This window comes from Teleopsis dalmanni, chromosome 2 (genome assembly GCF_002237135.1).
Source record: "Teleopsis dalmanni isolate 2A chromosome 2, ASM223713v2, whole genome shotgun sequence".
Classification (NCBI taxonomy): Eukaryota; Metazoa; Arthropoda; class Insecta; order Diptera; family Diopsidae; genus Teleopsis; species Teleopsis dalmanni.
The window spans coordinates 54,866,255-54,883,744 of record NC_051847.1 but is presented as its reverse complement, the minus strand read 5'-3'; the positions used below and the strand labels follow the sequence as shown (position 1 = coordinate 54,883,744).

The window sequence follows — 17,490 nt, the reverse complement described above, 5'->3', positions numbered from 1 at the left end:
ATATATATATATATAAAATATATATATATATATGTAAGTCAGGCATATATATTATAGTTTAGTATTCTGACTTACCTATGTATGTATATACAAATGTTAAGATAAAAAATTTGTTTTGTCTTCTGTTTTTAATATAAAGCATTTCCAGATGTTATTCCACACATATGTAGTAGCAAAAAAAAGTATATAAGCTTAGAGAGTAATATTATTGGATACAATTCAATAAAAAATTGATCGAATTATGTAAAATATTTAAAAACTTCATAACGAACAATATCTTTGAAAATATTTCTTCTCCAAAGAATGCAAATAAAAAAAAATTAATGATGTTTGCCACCCTAATAAATCTTAATTATTTTTAAATTTTTTCTCATAATGTTTATGCAGTATAAGACTAATTAAACTACCTCTCGTCTATGAAAATTTTAGTACTAAAATTTAGTTAATTTCATTTTTTTATAGGAAAAATGTTTTTAATACTTAAAGTGGCGTTTTTAGGTTGACATACTATAAATCTAACTTAAATGCATTTTTTTACCCTTTAGGAAATTTTGTCAGTAGTGCATAATTTACAATGTGTGTTTCCAAAATAATATGCAATTTTTTAATTGCAAATTAATTTTGCTAATAATTTTTATGGAAATTCTCAAGCCAAAACTTAAGCGTTTCAATGCTGCCGATGTTAATACATTGTTACGTACATATATTATTCTTTTTGGATGTAAAGTGTAAATAAGAGAACAAGAAGTAAAAATGAAATAAAAGGCTATGTAAAAAAAAACAAGTTTTCAACAATAACAATTTTGTCTTGCTTATTATAGAAATGTGTATATTTAAAATTCATTGAAGTTTATAATATGAAATAATAATTTATATATTATAAGTTAATAATTGGAAATTGAAATTTTGTTAACTAATTATTCCTCCGCAATATCACTATTTGTGTGAAAGGTATCATCAACAAGAAAGTAAGTACTTATTAAAAATCATTAGCAAATATCTGATATAATTAGTTCAAAAAATAATGTTGAGGATTTTACATAAAAATAATTATTCTTATTAAAATTCTGAAAAAAAAAAATTAAATTACAGTTTTCATAAATCATCTATAAACCTCGGAAATTGTAACAATGTTCTAAAACATAAAAAAACTTAGTAATTAAAATTACTAAGAGTTAATCTGCTACAAAAATAACATATGTTATGATCTTAACTTTAACAAAATATTTTTGAATGTATATATTATTTAAATTTGTTGCAGAGAATTATAAGTAATCTCTTAATAACTTTTTTTATACATCAAAAATTTCGTATCCTAATCTTTATCATTAAACCTCTATTTTAGACTTTTGGTTGAGTTATGCAATTCATATCTATATGATACAATAACTTTGGTAACGAACAGTACTCATAAATACTAAATTAATAACTTCAGAAGTTATCAGCTCACCATAGTATTCAAGCTATCTACTTGAATTATCTACTATCTACTTGAATTAAAAATTGGGACAATGCGGAAAATGAGATTTCAGTAGTGATTATTCTTAATGTAAAAAACTGCTTGTTCCATAAGACATTATCTCAAAACCACAGTTGTGAAGACAAATTAAATTATGTAGATATTTTCGATAATCATCAAAATAATAATTATATCCGTTCATTAGTTTTAAATAAAATTCAAAAAAAAAAACGAACCGTTTACATATGATTTCCATATCATTTACTTTCAAATTAAAAATAACTTAAGTCCTTTTTTTCAAATAGCATAAAGTAGGTTTTTTTCTCATTTTTAATATGTTTAAATGTGAGGAACCAAGATTAATTCGGGTTAATAACTAGCCTAATATTAAAATACATATTCTTCTACTTACTTTTAAAGTAGACTCTTGACAATACCAGAATTACCACTCTGGTAATAGTTGACCTATTGTCTACTATGACTTTTTTTGTATATACTTTTTTACACTCCCTTTTCAACTGTTTCTTTAAAATACTTACCTGTATCTATAATTTTTTTATCCGTTATAAATATATTGTGCTTTATAAACCTATTTAAATAAGCACAGGGCATACTAATATATAATTTAAAGTAATATTTACAGCTTTTCAATTTTTGACATTTACTTTGAATTTAAGAATTTAAATTTAAAGACAGATAAGCTCTTACCTTACATTATCAGTTGATATGCTTAGCTCAAAACGTGATTTATACATGGAAATTATATCAATAAAGTTGCATATGGGGCTGTTGGAATCTAAGTTAAATGGTTTTTTGTTGTTGTTTTATATATATAATTATTTTGTATTACAATTTTGTCTAATAAAATAATCTATATGATTATACTATTTTAAGCTAGAGATTTAAGAAAATTAGATTAAATTTTTTCCTATAGTGACTTTATTTACGTGTATATAGTATCAAAAATATCTGCTTTTATTTCATTTAAGAAAAATTTTTATATATTTATTATATATTTGTTTGGCGAGGAACATTAAAAAAAAAGAAAAATCAGATGATCTAGAATCTAGATGTATTTCTATTGCTACCGACTTATGTTTCACTGCAGATTGTACTTAGAAGTACTCATATCTACTTTCTTCAGTTTGCTAATAACCAATGGAAAAAACTTAGATCATGTGTAACTTTCCGGTTAATATGGTCCTCTTATTACAATACAATACAAAACTCTTGAAAACTCATTATAAATTAAAAAAATTAGTATTCACTCATTTCTCGCGTGAATACTGTTAGACTTACTACACTTCTCTAGCCGCTGATGTATAGCAATCCACTCAGAAAAACTGTACATTTCTTGGTTCTTATTGTAATTGTGGAATCTTTAAGGAAAAAGAAACTATTAAACATTTTCTTTACGAATGCCCGGCTCTGAACAGTCTGATAAGATTTTTTTTCAACTTGTCAGAATGTTTATTGATAAGAACGAAAGACCGATTTCAGTGGAAAGTTATCTGCTGATCAGCTACGTTATGAATTAATGTTAAAAGTCTAGACTAAATTACAGTGTAGGTTGAGTAGAGTATACCTCCGTGTACATCCAATTAACCTGAACAACAAATTTCGAATTGAAAAACCACATTAAATATTTCATAAGCAACTACAAAAAACAATTATTTATCTTGTTTTATTTTACATTGTTAGTTTCTTCGTAGAATACTTATACGAACGTACTAATATTGAACTCGTGCATAAATTTAAATTTAAACAGCATAAAGAAATTGGATAATGTGAGCAGAACTGTGCAATAATAAGTTTACGCTACCCAGACTCCACTGTATTCCTTTATCTACAGCCCACTATATTGTCTAGATATTTAGAATAGGTATTTCTAAATTTATATTAATTCTTACATATCACGGTTGAATAGGTTCCACAAATCATTATACTTGTAAATGCGAATTAATTAGGACAACTGACGTACCTAACATTTTGAAATAAATATTCAACTGTGTTTACGCTCTCATTCTTTTTAATTATAAACCTAAAATAATCTATTAACTTTTCTTGGTTTATATATAGCAAACATGCAAACAAATATGTTTATTTTTTATATTTTTGATTGTTACCCGAAAAATGGGATTAAAGATAATAAATCTGACTGATATAATTATTAATATATATGACAAACTTTGATGCGAACAGAAATGGCATAACCTAAAAAATTAAAGTAATATGGATCAAAAAAAAAAAATTGTATATTGGCTTAAATTATTTGAATGAATCATTTTATGATATTATAATATTTTATGATAAAGATTTCCTTATTATAGTGTCTTACACTGTATTTCGAATAACATTGAAAATTATATGCCATTTTTTAAGGAAGAACCTCATATAACATTAAACAACATTCCTAATGATATAGAATACAAAAATATGAAAAAATAAATTAAATTTAGTTAAACCATAATAACAATTAATTCTTTTTAGGTGATTATATTATATCGCATACCATATTTATTAAAATTGAAAAAATGTAATATATAAAAAATAACTCGTAATTTAATACAATTTTACGTGTACTAAATGTTAATTTATTTTATACCATTCCAAATTATCTGGCTTGGTCGAAGATGAACTTAACATGTTGCGAACATCGAACATTTCATTGCATATATTATCTTCCAACTAAAAGAAAAAAAAAAACATATATAAAATACCATTTTCGATATGAATAAATTAATTAATTATACATTAATACAACATACCTGTAAAGAAGACACTAAATTGTCTGGACAATCTAAAGAATTTATACCATTTTCTGTTAAAAAATTTATACATTAGTATTTGATTTAATTCTTAAATATTTTAATCTACTAACCACTAATACAGTCCATGCTGTCATCTATATGTGTTATAAATTCCGAATTAACTGAAAATGTATTTGATGATAAACTTAAACCGCTGTCACTCGATTCTTGTCGAGCGTGATTATCGCCAGAAAGGAATGGATCCATTTGTAGATTAACAGGATGTCTAGCTAATGGCGCAATCTTTAAATAAAAAATTAAATACGTAATTAAATATTATTATATTTGTTCAAATTCAACCTGTTCGGGTTTTTGTTTAAAAAATTCTTGTTCTTTTTCAGTATGTTGCAAGTCCATCCAATTTATTTCGGGTTTAGAGACTTTCAAATTTTTTCGTAAAAAATCGGCTGCTAAAATAAATGTTATTTACCATATTAACTACATTAATAATATTATATAAAATCATACGTATTCGAGGATCATTCCATGAAGTTGTTCGATTGATATGATTAATAAAGTAAACATCACCGGATTCCGTTAATGCCTGCTCCCAACCTTCAGGCAAAGGACCCAGATTATCTGTAAGAGATACTGTTTCTCTCTGGGAAGCTCTTAAATTAGCTATTAAAAGTTTTTATGTTAAAATTTTATTACTTTGTGTAATATATATGTAAACAAACCAAAATTAATTGCTTGGTGCGCTGTGCGCTGTTGTTTTAGTTGAATTCTTGGATCCTCCCATTGCGTAGTTTTTGTTGTGTGACTGAAAGTTTTTTTTTATTAATATTTATAAAAATTTATAAAAATAATACAAAAATTTAAAAAAAAATTATTTAAGCAAAGAAAATGAATAACTTACTTTAAGTAGTAAATTTGGCCATCGTTTGTTTTGGCTTGTTCCCAACCAGCTGGTAATGGACCCAAGTCATTTTGTAATTGAATAGGACTTACGAAATCATAAGAACGTTGTTTCATGTGAAATGTTTGAACTGGTGCAGTTGGTTGGGTCATTTGCTCAATTTCGTTATTATTTGATGCGCTTATACCAGGTGGAAAATTTACAAGTCCAGTTGTAAAACCTGTCGGACCACTTTCTGGTACACACGCCCCGGGTTCTCCACTCATATTACTTGAATGTATAGCATAAGTTTGTTGAAGAGAAGCTGGGCTACTGTGGGCACGTGAATGACATATTGGTAATTTACTTGGAATTGTCGGAGGTTGAGCAACAGTAGTGTGAGGCGATGAAGTTTGAGATGTAGTGGGCGGGGTAACATTTGTTGTTTGATTCACATTTGATTGAGATCCAGTATCATAAGCGGAATCGGCACTATTAGCTCGTGAATGCGATACTGATGGCGATCTCGCACTAACTGCTGGAGGATTAAAAAACGAGTTTGGAAGTTTTCGCATTCGAAAAGGCACTTGTAAAGGACGCTTTGAGTCACCAGGATTAAGCACACTGTCAAATAAAGCTTGCAAATTATCATCTGAATCTTGATCGATACGCACTACCAAATTGTTAACTCCTTTTGTTGTAGGCGTAGTTTCATTTGCAGATATATTTCCTTTTATAGTTTGACTATTTTTGTTTACCGACATTTTGATGATATATTTTATATTATAAAAAACCGAACTTTGTTCCACTTTTTACTATATTAAAAACTAATATACAAAACAAAAGGTAATTTTTAATTTAAATCTTTTGATTGTAATCAAATAAAGATGGCGTTTTAGTATATTTTTTATCACCTTTCTAATTTACATTAATATAAACAATTGCTATTTTTTGACTTATATTAAATACATTAAACTCATAAAACATAATTAATTTGTATAAATACACATAAAAACGCAAATTAAAATCTATGTAAGAAATACTTTTATAAAAAATTATGTATTTAAAAATATGCCACTGCAATGTTGGAGAAGCATTATTCAACTCAAGCAACCAAGGTTGCCAGACGGAATAACGCGTTTTCTTAAGGGAATCATGGAGTTTCGTCTGTATTACTTTGGTTTTATCTATTTTGTGTACATCAAAGCAAAAACAATCACCCTGCAAACATTTAATGATTTTGTTTAAGCAGAAAATATATTTATTTATAATTTAATACATATTAATAATACTTTATTGAAAGGATATAAATATATATATATATATATATATATATATATATTATATTAGTTTATAAAAAGTAATTTCAATTAAAGTAAATTAAAAATCTATACTAATATTAAATTTTATGAAATGATAAAAAATAAATTAAAAATTTGAAGAAAATTAAAAATTTCAACCTAACAAAACTATCTTAAACTTACAAGTCAACCACATATATTTTCAATAAGAAAGGGGTTTAGATTATATTAAGACTTTAGAGTGTCTCTAAAGATTCGAGTTATACGCAGCTCAATCAACTTTTAGAAGGTCTAGCTAGAATTACAATAAACAACAGATATTAATAAATAAAAAATATTTTAAGAAAATATATTAATAAAAATTAAAATTCATTTACAATAATTACAATAAACAACAGATGTTTAATAAATAAAAAATATTTTAAGAAAATATATTAATAAAAATTAAAATTTATTTACAATAAAGTAACACGCTTTATGAATAAAAAAACAAACTACAAAGCCTTTTTGTATTTCCTGATATTTTAAATATGCATAACTAATTCAATCATTTAACAAGAATTCATTTAATTATGAAATTAATATTTTTCAAACAATTTCTCATTCACCTTCTTACCCTTTCCTATTCGAAATTGATTTCTTATCATAGGATATACAATTTTCAAATAATAAAGATGTAATAACACAGTACAATAAAAATGTTGCAGCAATTAAAGAAATATCCGCCAGCGAGGACATTTTTCGTGATTGCGAAGTAGGCGTGCTTCAGATTAAATCTAAAATTTCCGAGTATGAGGAACGCGTGTATATACGTATACTAATTGAGTTTTTTCTAGTAGTAAAAACCATTGTATCTACTGATCATTGTGCAATGAAATCAATGCAAAGATATTAATTTTGTTTTAATTTTGTCACTAATTAATCAGTGACAGGTGCTTAACTAACACGGATTTTTTCAAATAGGTATACACATATCGGACTGCCCGATAATGACACAAATGTAGACAAGTGTTCGAACCCAAAAGTCTTGAACTTTGATTCCAAAGTCTTGTGAATCGACATCGTAAAATAAAAGTCAGGAAGAAACTATTATCTGGCTCTACAAAACTTTATTCTTGTTTAGTTATATATAATTAGTGTAGTGAGCCTGTCACAATACGACGGTCACAATATCTTTTCGTTGGCATTGTCAATATTTCAGTTGAAAATTAATATAAATTAATAATCGCAAAAACCACCGTAATAATAAGTGTTAATAAAAATGTTTCAGTTAGTATCATTATAAATAATAATAAAAATATAATCATAGAAAAATTATAAATTGTTAATTAAACTTCATTTAATAATATAATATTGTTATATTAGAAATTAGTAACGAATGACCAAAATAAATAAATTTAAACGGTAATATACACCCGTAGAGACCCATTTTAAAATTAACGCGACCGTAGACTCGTAGACTAAAAGCTGAGGAAGCCGTGCTTAACAAATCAATGTTTATGTTTTTGGCAAGCTGTTAGTTATATTCTTTGTTAATATCGGCAAAAAAACCTTCCAAACATACATTATCATCATATTAAATTATAATTAATATAATGAATAATAATACTTCATATATAAAATTAAAAGATAAAATTAATTTTAAAATTAATTTGTGTAGTTTTTACTTCATTACGTTAAAGGAAACAATTACAAATTATTCATATGGTTTTCTACCAGATCGATCGCGGTTGCGATAACGATAACCTTGTTTCTGTAAAGAACTCAGAACATGCCTTGGCAAGTCACCAGCAACTGAAATTGCATACATTCCGGGTTCCAAATCATCTATTAAGGAAATTAAAATATTGTTCATGATATGAAATAAGTTTTGCATATTAACGTACCAACATGGAGCCATTTGGCAACCCATGAATTTTCTGGATCCATACTTCCTACTAGCCCCTTAAAATTTTTACTAGTAAATTGGTCAACCGCCTCTCTGTCACCTGCCATAGGAATTAGGTCTTTGCAATTATCACACCCGTCTTTTACGAATGAATTAGTTTCCTGCAAGTAAATATAGTATTTTTTTTTACGATTTTACACACTAAATTTGGGATTACACGAAGGAAATCTCCTCTTACCTTAATCAGCGAACAAAGCAAGCAAGCCCGAAGTTGTCGTGTAGTAATCGGGACGCTCAAGTTAGCCATACTTGTAGAGATAGGAACTCAAACCTTCCCACAACAACTATTCTTTAAAAAAGAACACAATGTATCATTTACCAAAAGTGCTAAGTTACAGATGTAGTAATCTATTACATTTTTGCGTTCTAATATATTTGAACCTAAAATGAAAGCAATGACGCATTTTTAATAATTTATTGTTACTTTTATTTTATATGAATTCGTTAAGTACTGGTTGTAAATACAATTCTTTTTTTAAGTTTATTATATTAGTAAAATAAGTAACTACGAATGAATTTCGCCATAAAATTAATGTCACTAAAGTACTTTTAGGTTATTTCCGCATCAACGCATGTAAACTCATATATTATTTTTTGTATCCATCGGCATTATCAGCACCGTAACTGGTGATGTCCTCCATGAAAAAGTCTTTCCACTGACCCGATTAAGACTGGATTTTATCCACTTACGCAATACCACGTCATACATATAAGCAAGTTTGAATAAGCAATTGTTCTTATATATATATATATATATATATACCCATTTATGTATGTATATACATAGATGTCCAAAGCCATAAAAAATGTCAACTAAAATTTTGATATTAACTTCGATTGAGGTTCTATTTACAAAATGTATGCTGCACAACCTTGAACACCTCCATACCAATATTTTTAAAAACAAAAAAATATGATGTTTACACCAGCCTTAAAAACTATTTTAAAACAAATTTCTAAATCAATTTTAACGGCTATTCCGTGAAACTATTAAAAGTACTTTTAAAGTAACTGTCAGCTGATAACGGATATTTAATGTAGAAATTATTTTTAAGCTGTATCTCTAACGTTTAAATTAACATTAAGTTTAGTAACCTTAAGTTGTTTTTAATAGAAACTGATTTCAAAGTGTATTTAAAATTGATTTTAAAAGCCGTTAAACAACTTTTAGTACTTGTGTAAACAGGACAAATGTGTTAGTAAGATGAACTTCGATTGAGAAAAAACTTTTTTCTGAAACTTTCTGTAAATGTTTATTCAATATATATTTCACTATTTATAATATTCATTAATTTATACTATCACTGAAATAATAAAAAACCTCTAGTTAAAAAATTAAAATATATGAAATGTTAATGATTTTTTTAAACCAGTTGTAAATTAATGAAGTACAACTCTACAAAAGATAAATTTTCATGATTTGAATTGAGATAATGTAAAACCAACTTTTATCTAAAAAAACATGTGTTCATAAAACCGGTAAAACTTTATCACAAATATTTCAATCAAGAGAACATGCCTAACTAAAACTCTGGGAAGTGAATACAGATGGTTTTCGTGTTGTACAAAAAATACCAGAAAAAATAAACTAATGCTTTATGTAATGTGTCAATTTTAATGCAAATTAAAAATTGAAACTGAGAAAAAATAAAATGCCGCGTAAAATTTCATCACGGTGATAAGTCTTTGTGTGCCTCATGTTAGTCAAAAGAGTGTTGCTCAGTCATAAATGTCAAAATTTGTACCTTTTAGGAGCAAATTACTGCAATTTTAAAAAATTTTACAAAAGAAAATGCCAGGAAGCAACACAGATATTTTAATAAACCGCTAATAATTGAATTCTTAGACTTTCCGAATTTAAGGAAATTTAATTTTGTATATATTATTAACAATTATTGCAACATAATATAAGGATAAATTAACATTTTTACAGCTTCTATGAGTTTATTTTTATTGGCAAAGCGTAAGTGAGCATATTTATACTACATTTCCACTACTTACTAAGTAAATTACTTAGTAACATTGAGTTTCTTTACAGTTGTTGCATATAGAAAAGAAAGTGCAATGATTTATAAAAAAATACAAATTATTTAATTTTCAATAGTTTTATTTCAACTAATAATAACATTAATAACTTATAAATTAAAAATAAAATGTACTATAACTACATTAATAATAAATAAAGAAATTAAAAATAAAAAATATATATTGACTAGTCACTATGTCCGCTACGGCTCTTTCGTGTGGACATCCTCTTGCCATCTTCAAAACTGATTAGTCTATCAACTAAGTGTTTCTTTCATTGTATGGCCAATATAAATAACTGTTCACCTCCCTCAGTCCACATATTCCCAATTGTTATGTTTTTTCCTAGTATTAATAATATTTTATTTTATTGAATTACAAACATTATAAATGCACCATGCATACTTGTGAGCTCGTATCCATTATCTGTCCTGACATCCAATTGAAATATTTTTTGTTAAAAAATATATGAAATTGTATAATGATATCAAATATATATTTGATATATAAACTTATTTTTATGTTTTTATAATTCAACTATATAATTTGTTTATAAAAAAAAAATATTTTAAAAATTCTTACCTCTTGTTGGTTAATATTTACATTGTGCCTAATTTTTTGGTTATATTTACATTTTGTTTCTTGTATTAACTAAGTCAAATTTCGATAATTATCAATGTTACATTCATTTTTCGTATAATTTTGGTCGAATTTTGTTTACTATATTTTAAAGTAAGTGAAAATGCAAAGAAGCTCTTTGTATGGTTAATAAAATTTACTTAGTAAGCTAAGCTTTCTAAGGAAGCAGTGGAAACGTACTATTACATATCCTTTTAAATTTAATCGCAATAAAAAAGTACAAAAGCAGTAGTCTGCATTACATGCATTTTAGTCGTAACCAAAAAGAACGTAAATTTGCCGTGACCATTTGTCAAATGATTGTCTGCAGAAAAGCGCTATCAAAAAGAATCACATATTTCAGATTTATTATACTTATTGTTATATTACTGTACAGCTATTCATTTATCTTATCAATTTGTTTAAACACTATTAGCTGTTTTAACAAATCAAATTCATTCTCTAAAGCGTTACTCATTATTTTAGTAATAGATTCACGATTGTAAATATTTTTGTAAATTAATTTTAACACTAATACGTTTTGTTATTCATTCTCAATTATATATGTACACAAACAATACTTATCAAAATTGAACAACATTTATTCACCATAATTAAAATATTATACATTTTCTTATTGGCTCTGTGTTAATTTTATATGTCATATGGAGTGAAAATTGATATTTGATTTATACGTCAAGATTGGTGAAATTTGATTATCTCGTAGATAAATATCACCACTGACAAAAAATTTGAACTGATGTTGCTGATTTGTTCCAACGTACCACTATTCCCTTTAAATCTTGTAATAATCGATTCAGCAGAGTTGTTATTAAATAAATGCAGTAACTTGTGTCGGGTTATTTTTCATATAAATATTATTATTTTTAAATACATTTCAAACTAATTTTAATTATATAGTGTTAAATAATAATCGATTTTATAATATATTTATTCAGAGCTTAGAATTTAAGTTCATTTTCACAAATATATGTGTAAAAAATATGCACGAACAAATGAGGCGTAAACACCTTAAGTGAGGTAAAAATGAAAATATTGTTTTAAAAATATTAAATGCTGAGAAGTTACATTAATATTGTAGGTTGTTTTTTATTTTTACATATTATACTGAGTTCAAATTTTTTAGCTTATATTTATATAATTACACAACACAAATGTAAAAAATTATTCATAATCGAATATGGTCGAACAAAATATTGCCATTTTATTTTTAAATGACATAACTAATATCTAATTGCTTTTATTATTTTTGTTGAATACATATGGAATATGGATATATTACAAAAACATTGTGTTATGTTTTTAAAAAAGTGCATAAAATAATAAATAATTTTATGCCAAGTTAACGTATTGCAAATAATCTATGTATTATATATTCTTCTAATATATTAATATTTAGAAATATTAATCCAATATTTAAAAATGCTTATTGTATATATACAAGTAATATTACATAATAGCTTATATATAGTCTGAATTTCTATATTTACAACTTAATGTAAAATATGTATTATATTAGCCGGAATGCAAATTTATCACTGTTTACAGTTGATTATATTTAATTATTAAATATCTACTAAAGATTAATTATTAAAAATTAAATTTTGGATTTATGTTAATATTAAATATTTATAAAATTAACTGATTTATTAATTAATTTAATTTATGTTAACTCATCTTACCGTATGTATGATTCAAATCAACATTCATTGTCAACAAAAGGATCGATAAATATGGATACTAATATGCTATAAGAAAAGTGGGTAACAATGCATTTACTATTCATTTAAATGATCAATTTACAAATATAAATATAAATGTTATCTTTGCAGAAAAAGGGTGTTCCATGTCAAATCCACATTTATATACAGGGCAATCGCCTAACTCTTTTACCAACAATGAAGGTAAATATTTTAGCTCATATATAATTATATATATTTATAAATATGTATAGTTTACTCTTTATGTTATCATAAATATATACAATAAAGTAAAATTCATTTAAAATTTTATATATTTATTTCAGGTGTACATAATGATTCCGTTCTGCATGTTTACTTACCGAACAAAACTTCTCGATCAATTGTTTTTAACGAAAATAACACCGTACGCAATATCATCGAGGAAACAATCCGCACTTCATATGCTGGCAATAACGTGAACACATTATATTATGCACTTCGGTTAAATAATTTGATAACAAATGAAAAAATATGGCTTACTCGAACAAAATGTATGACGGATGTGCTTGCTTATATTTGGAATGCGAATTGCACGAACGTTCAATGTCCCAACTATGCACAATTAGGTAATCAACAGCAAAAGGTTGGTAAATATATTTCAAATAGCGTGTGGCGGGTTGAGTTGCGTGTAAGGTATATTCCAAGTAATATAAATACTCTATATAAAGAAGACATCATAACTTGCTACAACTTATTTGATCAGGTAAATAAATAAATAAAAATGTTATTACTGATCTAAGTATTATTAATATTTATTTTGTTCTTTTTAGATACATCAGGATTATATTGAATCAAATATATCTGCTGATATTGAAGTGGCTACACAAATTGGTTGTTTTTGCATTCGTTATTATTTAAAAACTAATGTAACGAAGTCTATGGATAGGAAGCAACATGTTGACTTTGTCGAAAAAGAAGTTGGTCTAAATCTATTTTTTCCGAAAGCTGTGATACATTCAATAAAGCCAAAGAATCTTAAAAAAATGATACAGTCCACATACAAGAAGTTGTATAATTATAGTGAACAGGAGTATATTACAAAGTAAGAATAAATTATACTTTATACTTTATTAACTTATCGTACACGTTGTATCTCATCTTCCACACGCAAACATTATTTGGAGATGGTCATACTACACAAACTACAGCTACTTTTCCCGTGCTATTATTATTTTTTTTTGAAGTTTTGTAGCACCTTTATTCTTTATAGAATGTCATCTTTCATTTTAATAAACATATGCACAGATGCATGTGAAAAATCAGTTATATGCTTAGTTTACAGTAAAAAGAAAAATTTATTGTAAATTATATATAATAATAACACATTACAATTTTTAAAATTTTTTTATAATAATTGATTACTACAAACAAGCTATTTTGATTATATTGATTATTGTAACTATTGTTGTTGTTGTGGTAACCCACAGGAATCTGCTTGTAACATCCATTTAGGGGGTGGTGAACGGTATTTATTCATCAAGATTGACGAGTGGCGCTAGGACGTAGAACCTTCCGTATTTTATAGCACGTAATATCTGCTATAATTATCAATTGTGGTCACCATATTTGCTCTATTGGGAGTCTAGATCCTTAATATAATATAATTGTATTAATTTATAAAAGTAGACTAATGTTTTTTTATATTTTTTATATTTTTAGATTCTTTGAACTTGTTAGTACATTATACAATTATAATTATGAAAAATTTGCCGTGACATTAAGCTCAGCTTGGAATATATCGGGAATATTTTACGTTGGCTACGATATTGGTATATATTAAGCATGTTTTTTTATTGAGAATCTAATATACAATAATATACACTGTTTATAGGAATCTCGTACCAAACTCATCCTCAAGCAAGCATAACAATGGTTGCATTTTTCACTGATATTAAAATGATAACAACATATACTCTACCCAAAGAAAATCCAACAAATGATTCTTCCACTTCTATTGAAGCCACTGATATAAGATGTAATTGTCGTGAGTTAAAAATTCAAATACGAATCACAACATTTAGTAATGATGAGGATTTAATTGTTACTTGTGATGGTCTTACGGTGATTATTAAAAACAAAAAGAAAAAAAATCCAGTTAAATATAAAAATTTATTTTTCTTTCAGACTGCTGACAGCATTGCGGATCTTATTGATGGTTACTGCCGTTTAATTAGCAACAATTTGGAATATAAAGTTTGGCAGCCATACCAGTCAAAAATAGGAAACCTAAATGAAACCAATTGCTTAGAGAATTTATCAACTGGTATTGATGATATCGATAATAGTAGTAAAAATACTATAAATTCAAGCGGTTCAGATAAAAAATCGACTAAGAAGCCAGAATTATCCGAAGACTATGCAGAAATTGGTTTAGTTGAAGAAGAGGGAGATTATTCAACTCCTACTGGTTTGTCCATTTACTTTCATTTATATGTATATATGTAATTACTTACCACTAATACTTAAAAAAAATAGATAAAATATTTTAATTTTATTATTTTGATTATTAGCGTAATTATGTAATTTATTTATCGAAACTATAATAATATACTTTTTCACATTTAGTTCGAAATTATGAATTGGATCGGAATCAAATTACGTTGAATGATGTAATTGGTGTTGGGCAATTCGGCGATGTTCATATTGGCACATTCCATATAAAAAATAGTGGCAAAAAGATGCAAAACTTAAAAAATAAAAATGACATCATTGATACCAAATTATCGACAGTAATACAAGTAGCAGTAAAAACTTGTAAAACCACTGAAGAGTCTGAAAATTCAGATCATTTCTTAGAGGAAGCATGTAAATCAATAAAATTATAGAAACTTACCACTCTTTCATAATTATTTTTTTTTTTTTTGTACATTAGATATTATGCAGAAGTTTGATCATCCTCATATAATTCGTCTTATTGGTATCTGCAGCTCCTCTCCGATCTGGATCGTTATGGAGTTAGCGAAACTTGGTGAATTGCGATCTTATCTTAAAACTAATAGTGAAAGGTAAGCCTTCCTCTATGTAATTCTTACGTTGATCTAATTATTTTTTCCCCTTTTTGCCCTTCTTGTCTTTTTTATTCTTTTTCTTTGCCTCCTTTGCAGCTTTTCTTGCTGCCTTCTTTGCTTCTAAACAATAGTAAAAATGATTTTTTATTATTAAAAAATATTTGACATTTTCTACATCTATAAATTACATATATGGCAATGATTTAAAATCAATAATAAGAAATCAGTATAGCAAAGTTAATACATTGAAACAACTAACTTGTAACATTTATAAGTGTTAAAGAAACATAAATTTCCAATGGAAATGAAAAATCTGATACTATTCTTCTGTCAACAATATGTAATAGTAAAATAATTTGTTAACAAATCAATAAAAATATTAATTTTTAATTGTTTTCTCTCTAAGGATAATATTTTACCAATTTTGGCAATGGAAAAAATGTTCTGTTCAAAGCCTTATTTAATATGTTTAATACATACAACATAAAAGTTTACATTAGCTTGAACGCAAGCGAAAGAACGTAAGCTATTTTAAAATAGCAGATTAATAGGGAAACCAATCAGAGAAATTTTCACATTTGAACTAATATAATTATATCCACTGTATTTTATATCAATAACAATTTGATATAATTTTTTTATAAAAAATTGATTTAATAATGTATAAATACCGTCGATTTTTCTTTTCACTTCTCGTGCTGCTTCAAGATTAATTGGTAGCGGAGCGCACTTAAAACCAGCAGGAAATGCTTTTTCTAATCTAATGAAGCGATTTCCAGTACAATAGTATATTGGTAAACAAGCTTCCGGCCTGATTCTTGATAGCATCCACTCTTTAAAGTATAAATCCTTTTTCTCCACAATTTGCATTTGTGCTCCTTCAAGATCACGCCAATGCTGAATGGTTCGAACATTACTTAAATCTTTATATTTCCAAATTTTATTAGGAGTACGGCAGATTCTTTGCCAATTAGTTACTTCAACGAAGAAGTATGGATCTGAACTTGGATAAAAACGCATTTTTTTCTTTTATCTTTATAGAATGAAGAGAGAAACTTTAATATTATATTGCTATCAACTGTCAACAGCTTTAAGCTATTTGGAATCTAAGAAGTTTGTTCATAGAGATATTGCAGCCCGGAATGTTTTAGTCAGTTCACCAACATGTATTAAGGTAAATTTTGTAGGCCGAAATATTAGACTAATAATTTTGATATGTTATTGTTTGATAAAATTATTTTATATAATTCAAATAAATTTTATTTTCATTATTACAATATAAACATACTTGAATTTGAAAAAATTTTAAATATTTTCAAAGCTTGCTGACTTTGGTCTTTCACGTTGGGTATCTGATCAATCATACTATCACTCGAGTATGTGTAAACTTCCAATTAAATGGATGGCACCAGAATCAATTAATTTTCGTAGGTTTACAACAGCAAGTGATGTTTGGATGTTTGGTAAGTTTAGCATTAAGTATTTATCTGAAATGTGCCGTTTTAAATATTTAATTAACAGGAGTTTGTTGTTGGGAAATATTGATGCTAGGCGTTAAACCATTTCATGGTATTAAGAACAATGACGTTATTACTAAATTAGAAAATGGGGAACGTTTACCACTGCCGAATAATTGTCCTCCTCGTTTATATTCGCTTATGTCCCAATGCTGGATGTTTGAACCAACTAAAAGACCAAATTTTAAAAGAATCAAGGAAAC

At 26.4% G+C, this 17,490-nt stretch overlaps 4 protein-coding genes across 5 annotated transcripts; 1 reads left to right on the top strand and 3 right to left on the bottom strand.

The window, feature by feature from the left end:
* Window positions 1–3,948: 3,948 nt before the first annotated feature.
* LOC119681795 (transcriptional coactivator yorkie-like) lies at window positions 3,949–6,209 on the bottom strand. Of its 2 annotated transcripts, none has more exons than XM_038095082.1 (7): window positions 5,129–6,209; window positions 4,950–5,032; window positions 4,738–4,890; window positions 4,570–4,679; window positions 4,341–4,512; window positions 4,228–4,280; window positions 3,949–4,147 (listed from the first exon to the last, which is right to left on the bottom strand). In XM_038095082.1, the coding sequence occupies exons 1-7, from the start codon at window positions 5,869–5,871 to the stop codon at window positions 4,049–4,051; spliced, it is 1,413 nt and encodes a 470-aa protein (XP_037951010.1). In that variant the 5' UTR covers window positions 5,872–6,209; the 3' UTR covers window positions 3,949–4,048. The 2 variants fall into 2 exon arrangements, with proteins under 2 accessions (XP_037951010.1, XP_037951011.1); XM_038095083.1 differs by having other exon boundaries at window positions 4,570–4,676.
* A 1,834-nt stretch (window positions 6,210–8,043) lies between these two features.
* On the bottom strand, window positions 8,044–8,701 carry LOC119684382 (transcription elongation factor SPT4-A-like). Its single transcript, XM_038098417.1, has 3 exons — window positions 8,535–8,701; window positions 8,295–8,457; window positions 8,044–8,235 (listed from the first exon to the last, which is right to left on the bottom strand). Exons 1-3 carry the CDS (start codon window positions 8,601–8,603, stop codon window positions 8,105–8,107), a joined length of 363 nt encoding a protein of 120 aa, XP_037954345.1. The 5' UTR covers window positions 8,604–8,701; the 3' UTR covers window positions 8,044–8,104.
* Window positions 8,702–11,930: 3,229 nt separating this feature from the next.
* LOC119674574 (focal adhesion kinase 1-like) lies at window positions 11,931–17,488 on the top strand (the record flags this gene model as incomplete). The annotated part of the gene is made up of 13 exons (XM_038085717.1): window positions 11,931–12,040; window positions 12,743–12,779; window positions 12,853–12,924; window positions 13,047–13,465; window positions 13,533–13,804; window positions 14,422–14,531; window positions 14,594–14,823; window positions 14,887–15,169; window positions 15,328–15,567; window positions 15,635–15,767; window positions 16,812–16,944; window positions 17,092–17,233; window positions 17,292–17,488. Coding segments are annotated over exons 3-13 (2,217 nt in total), but the record flags the coding sequence as incomplete, so codon positions are not given.
* LOC119684381 lies at window positions 15,612–16,814 on the bottom strand. The gene is made up of 2 exons (XM_038098416.1): window positions 16,442–16,814; window positions 15,612–15,890 (listed from the first exon to the last, which is right to left on the bottom strand). The coding sequence occupies exons 1-2, from the start codon at window positions 16,788–16,790 to the stop codon at window positions 15,805–15,807; spliced, it is 435 nt and encodes a 144-aa protein (XP_037954344.1). The 5' UTR covers window positions 16,791–16,814; the 3' UTR covers window positions 15,612–15,804.
* Window positions 17,489–17,490: the final 2 nt, after the last annotated feature.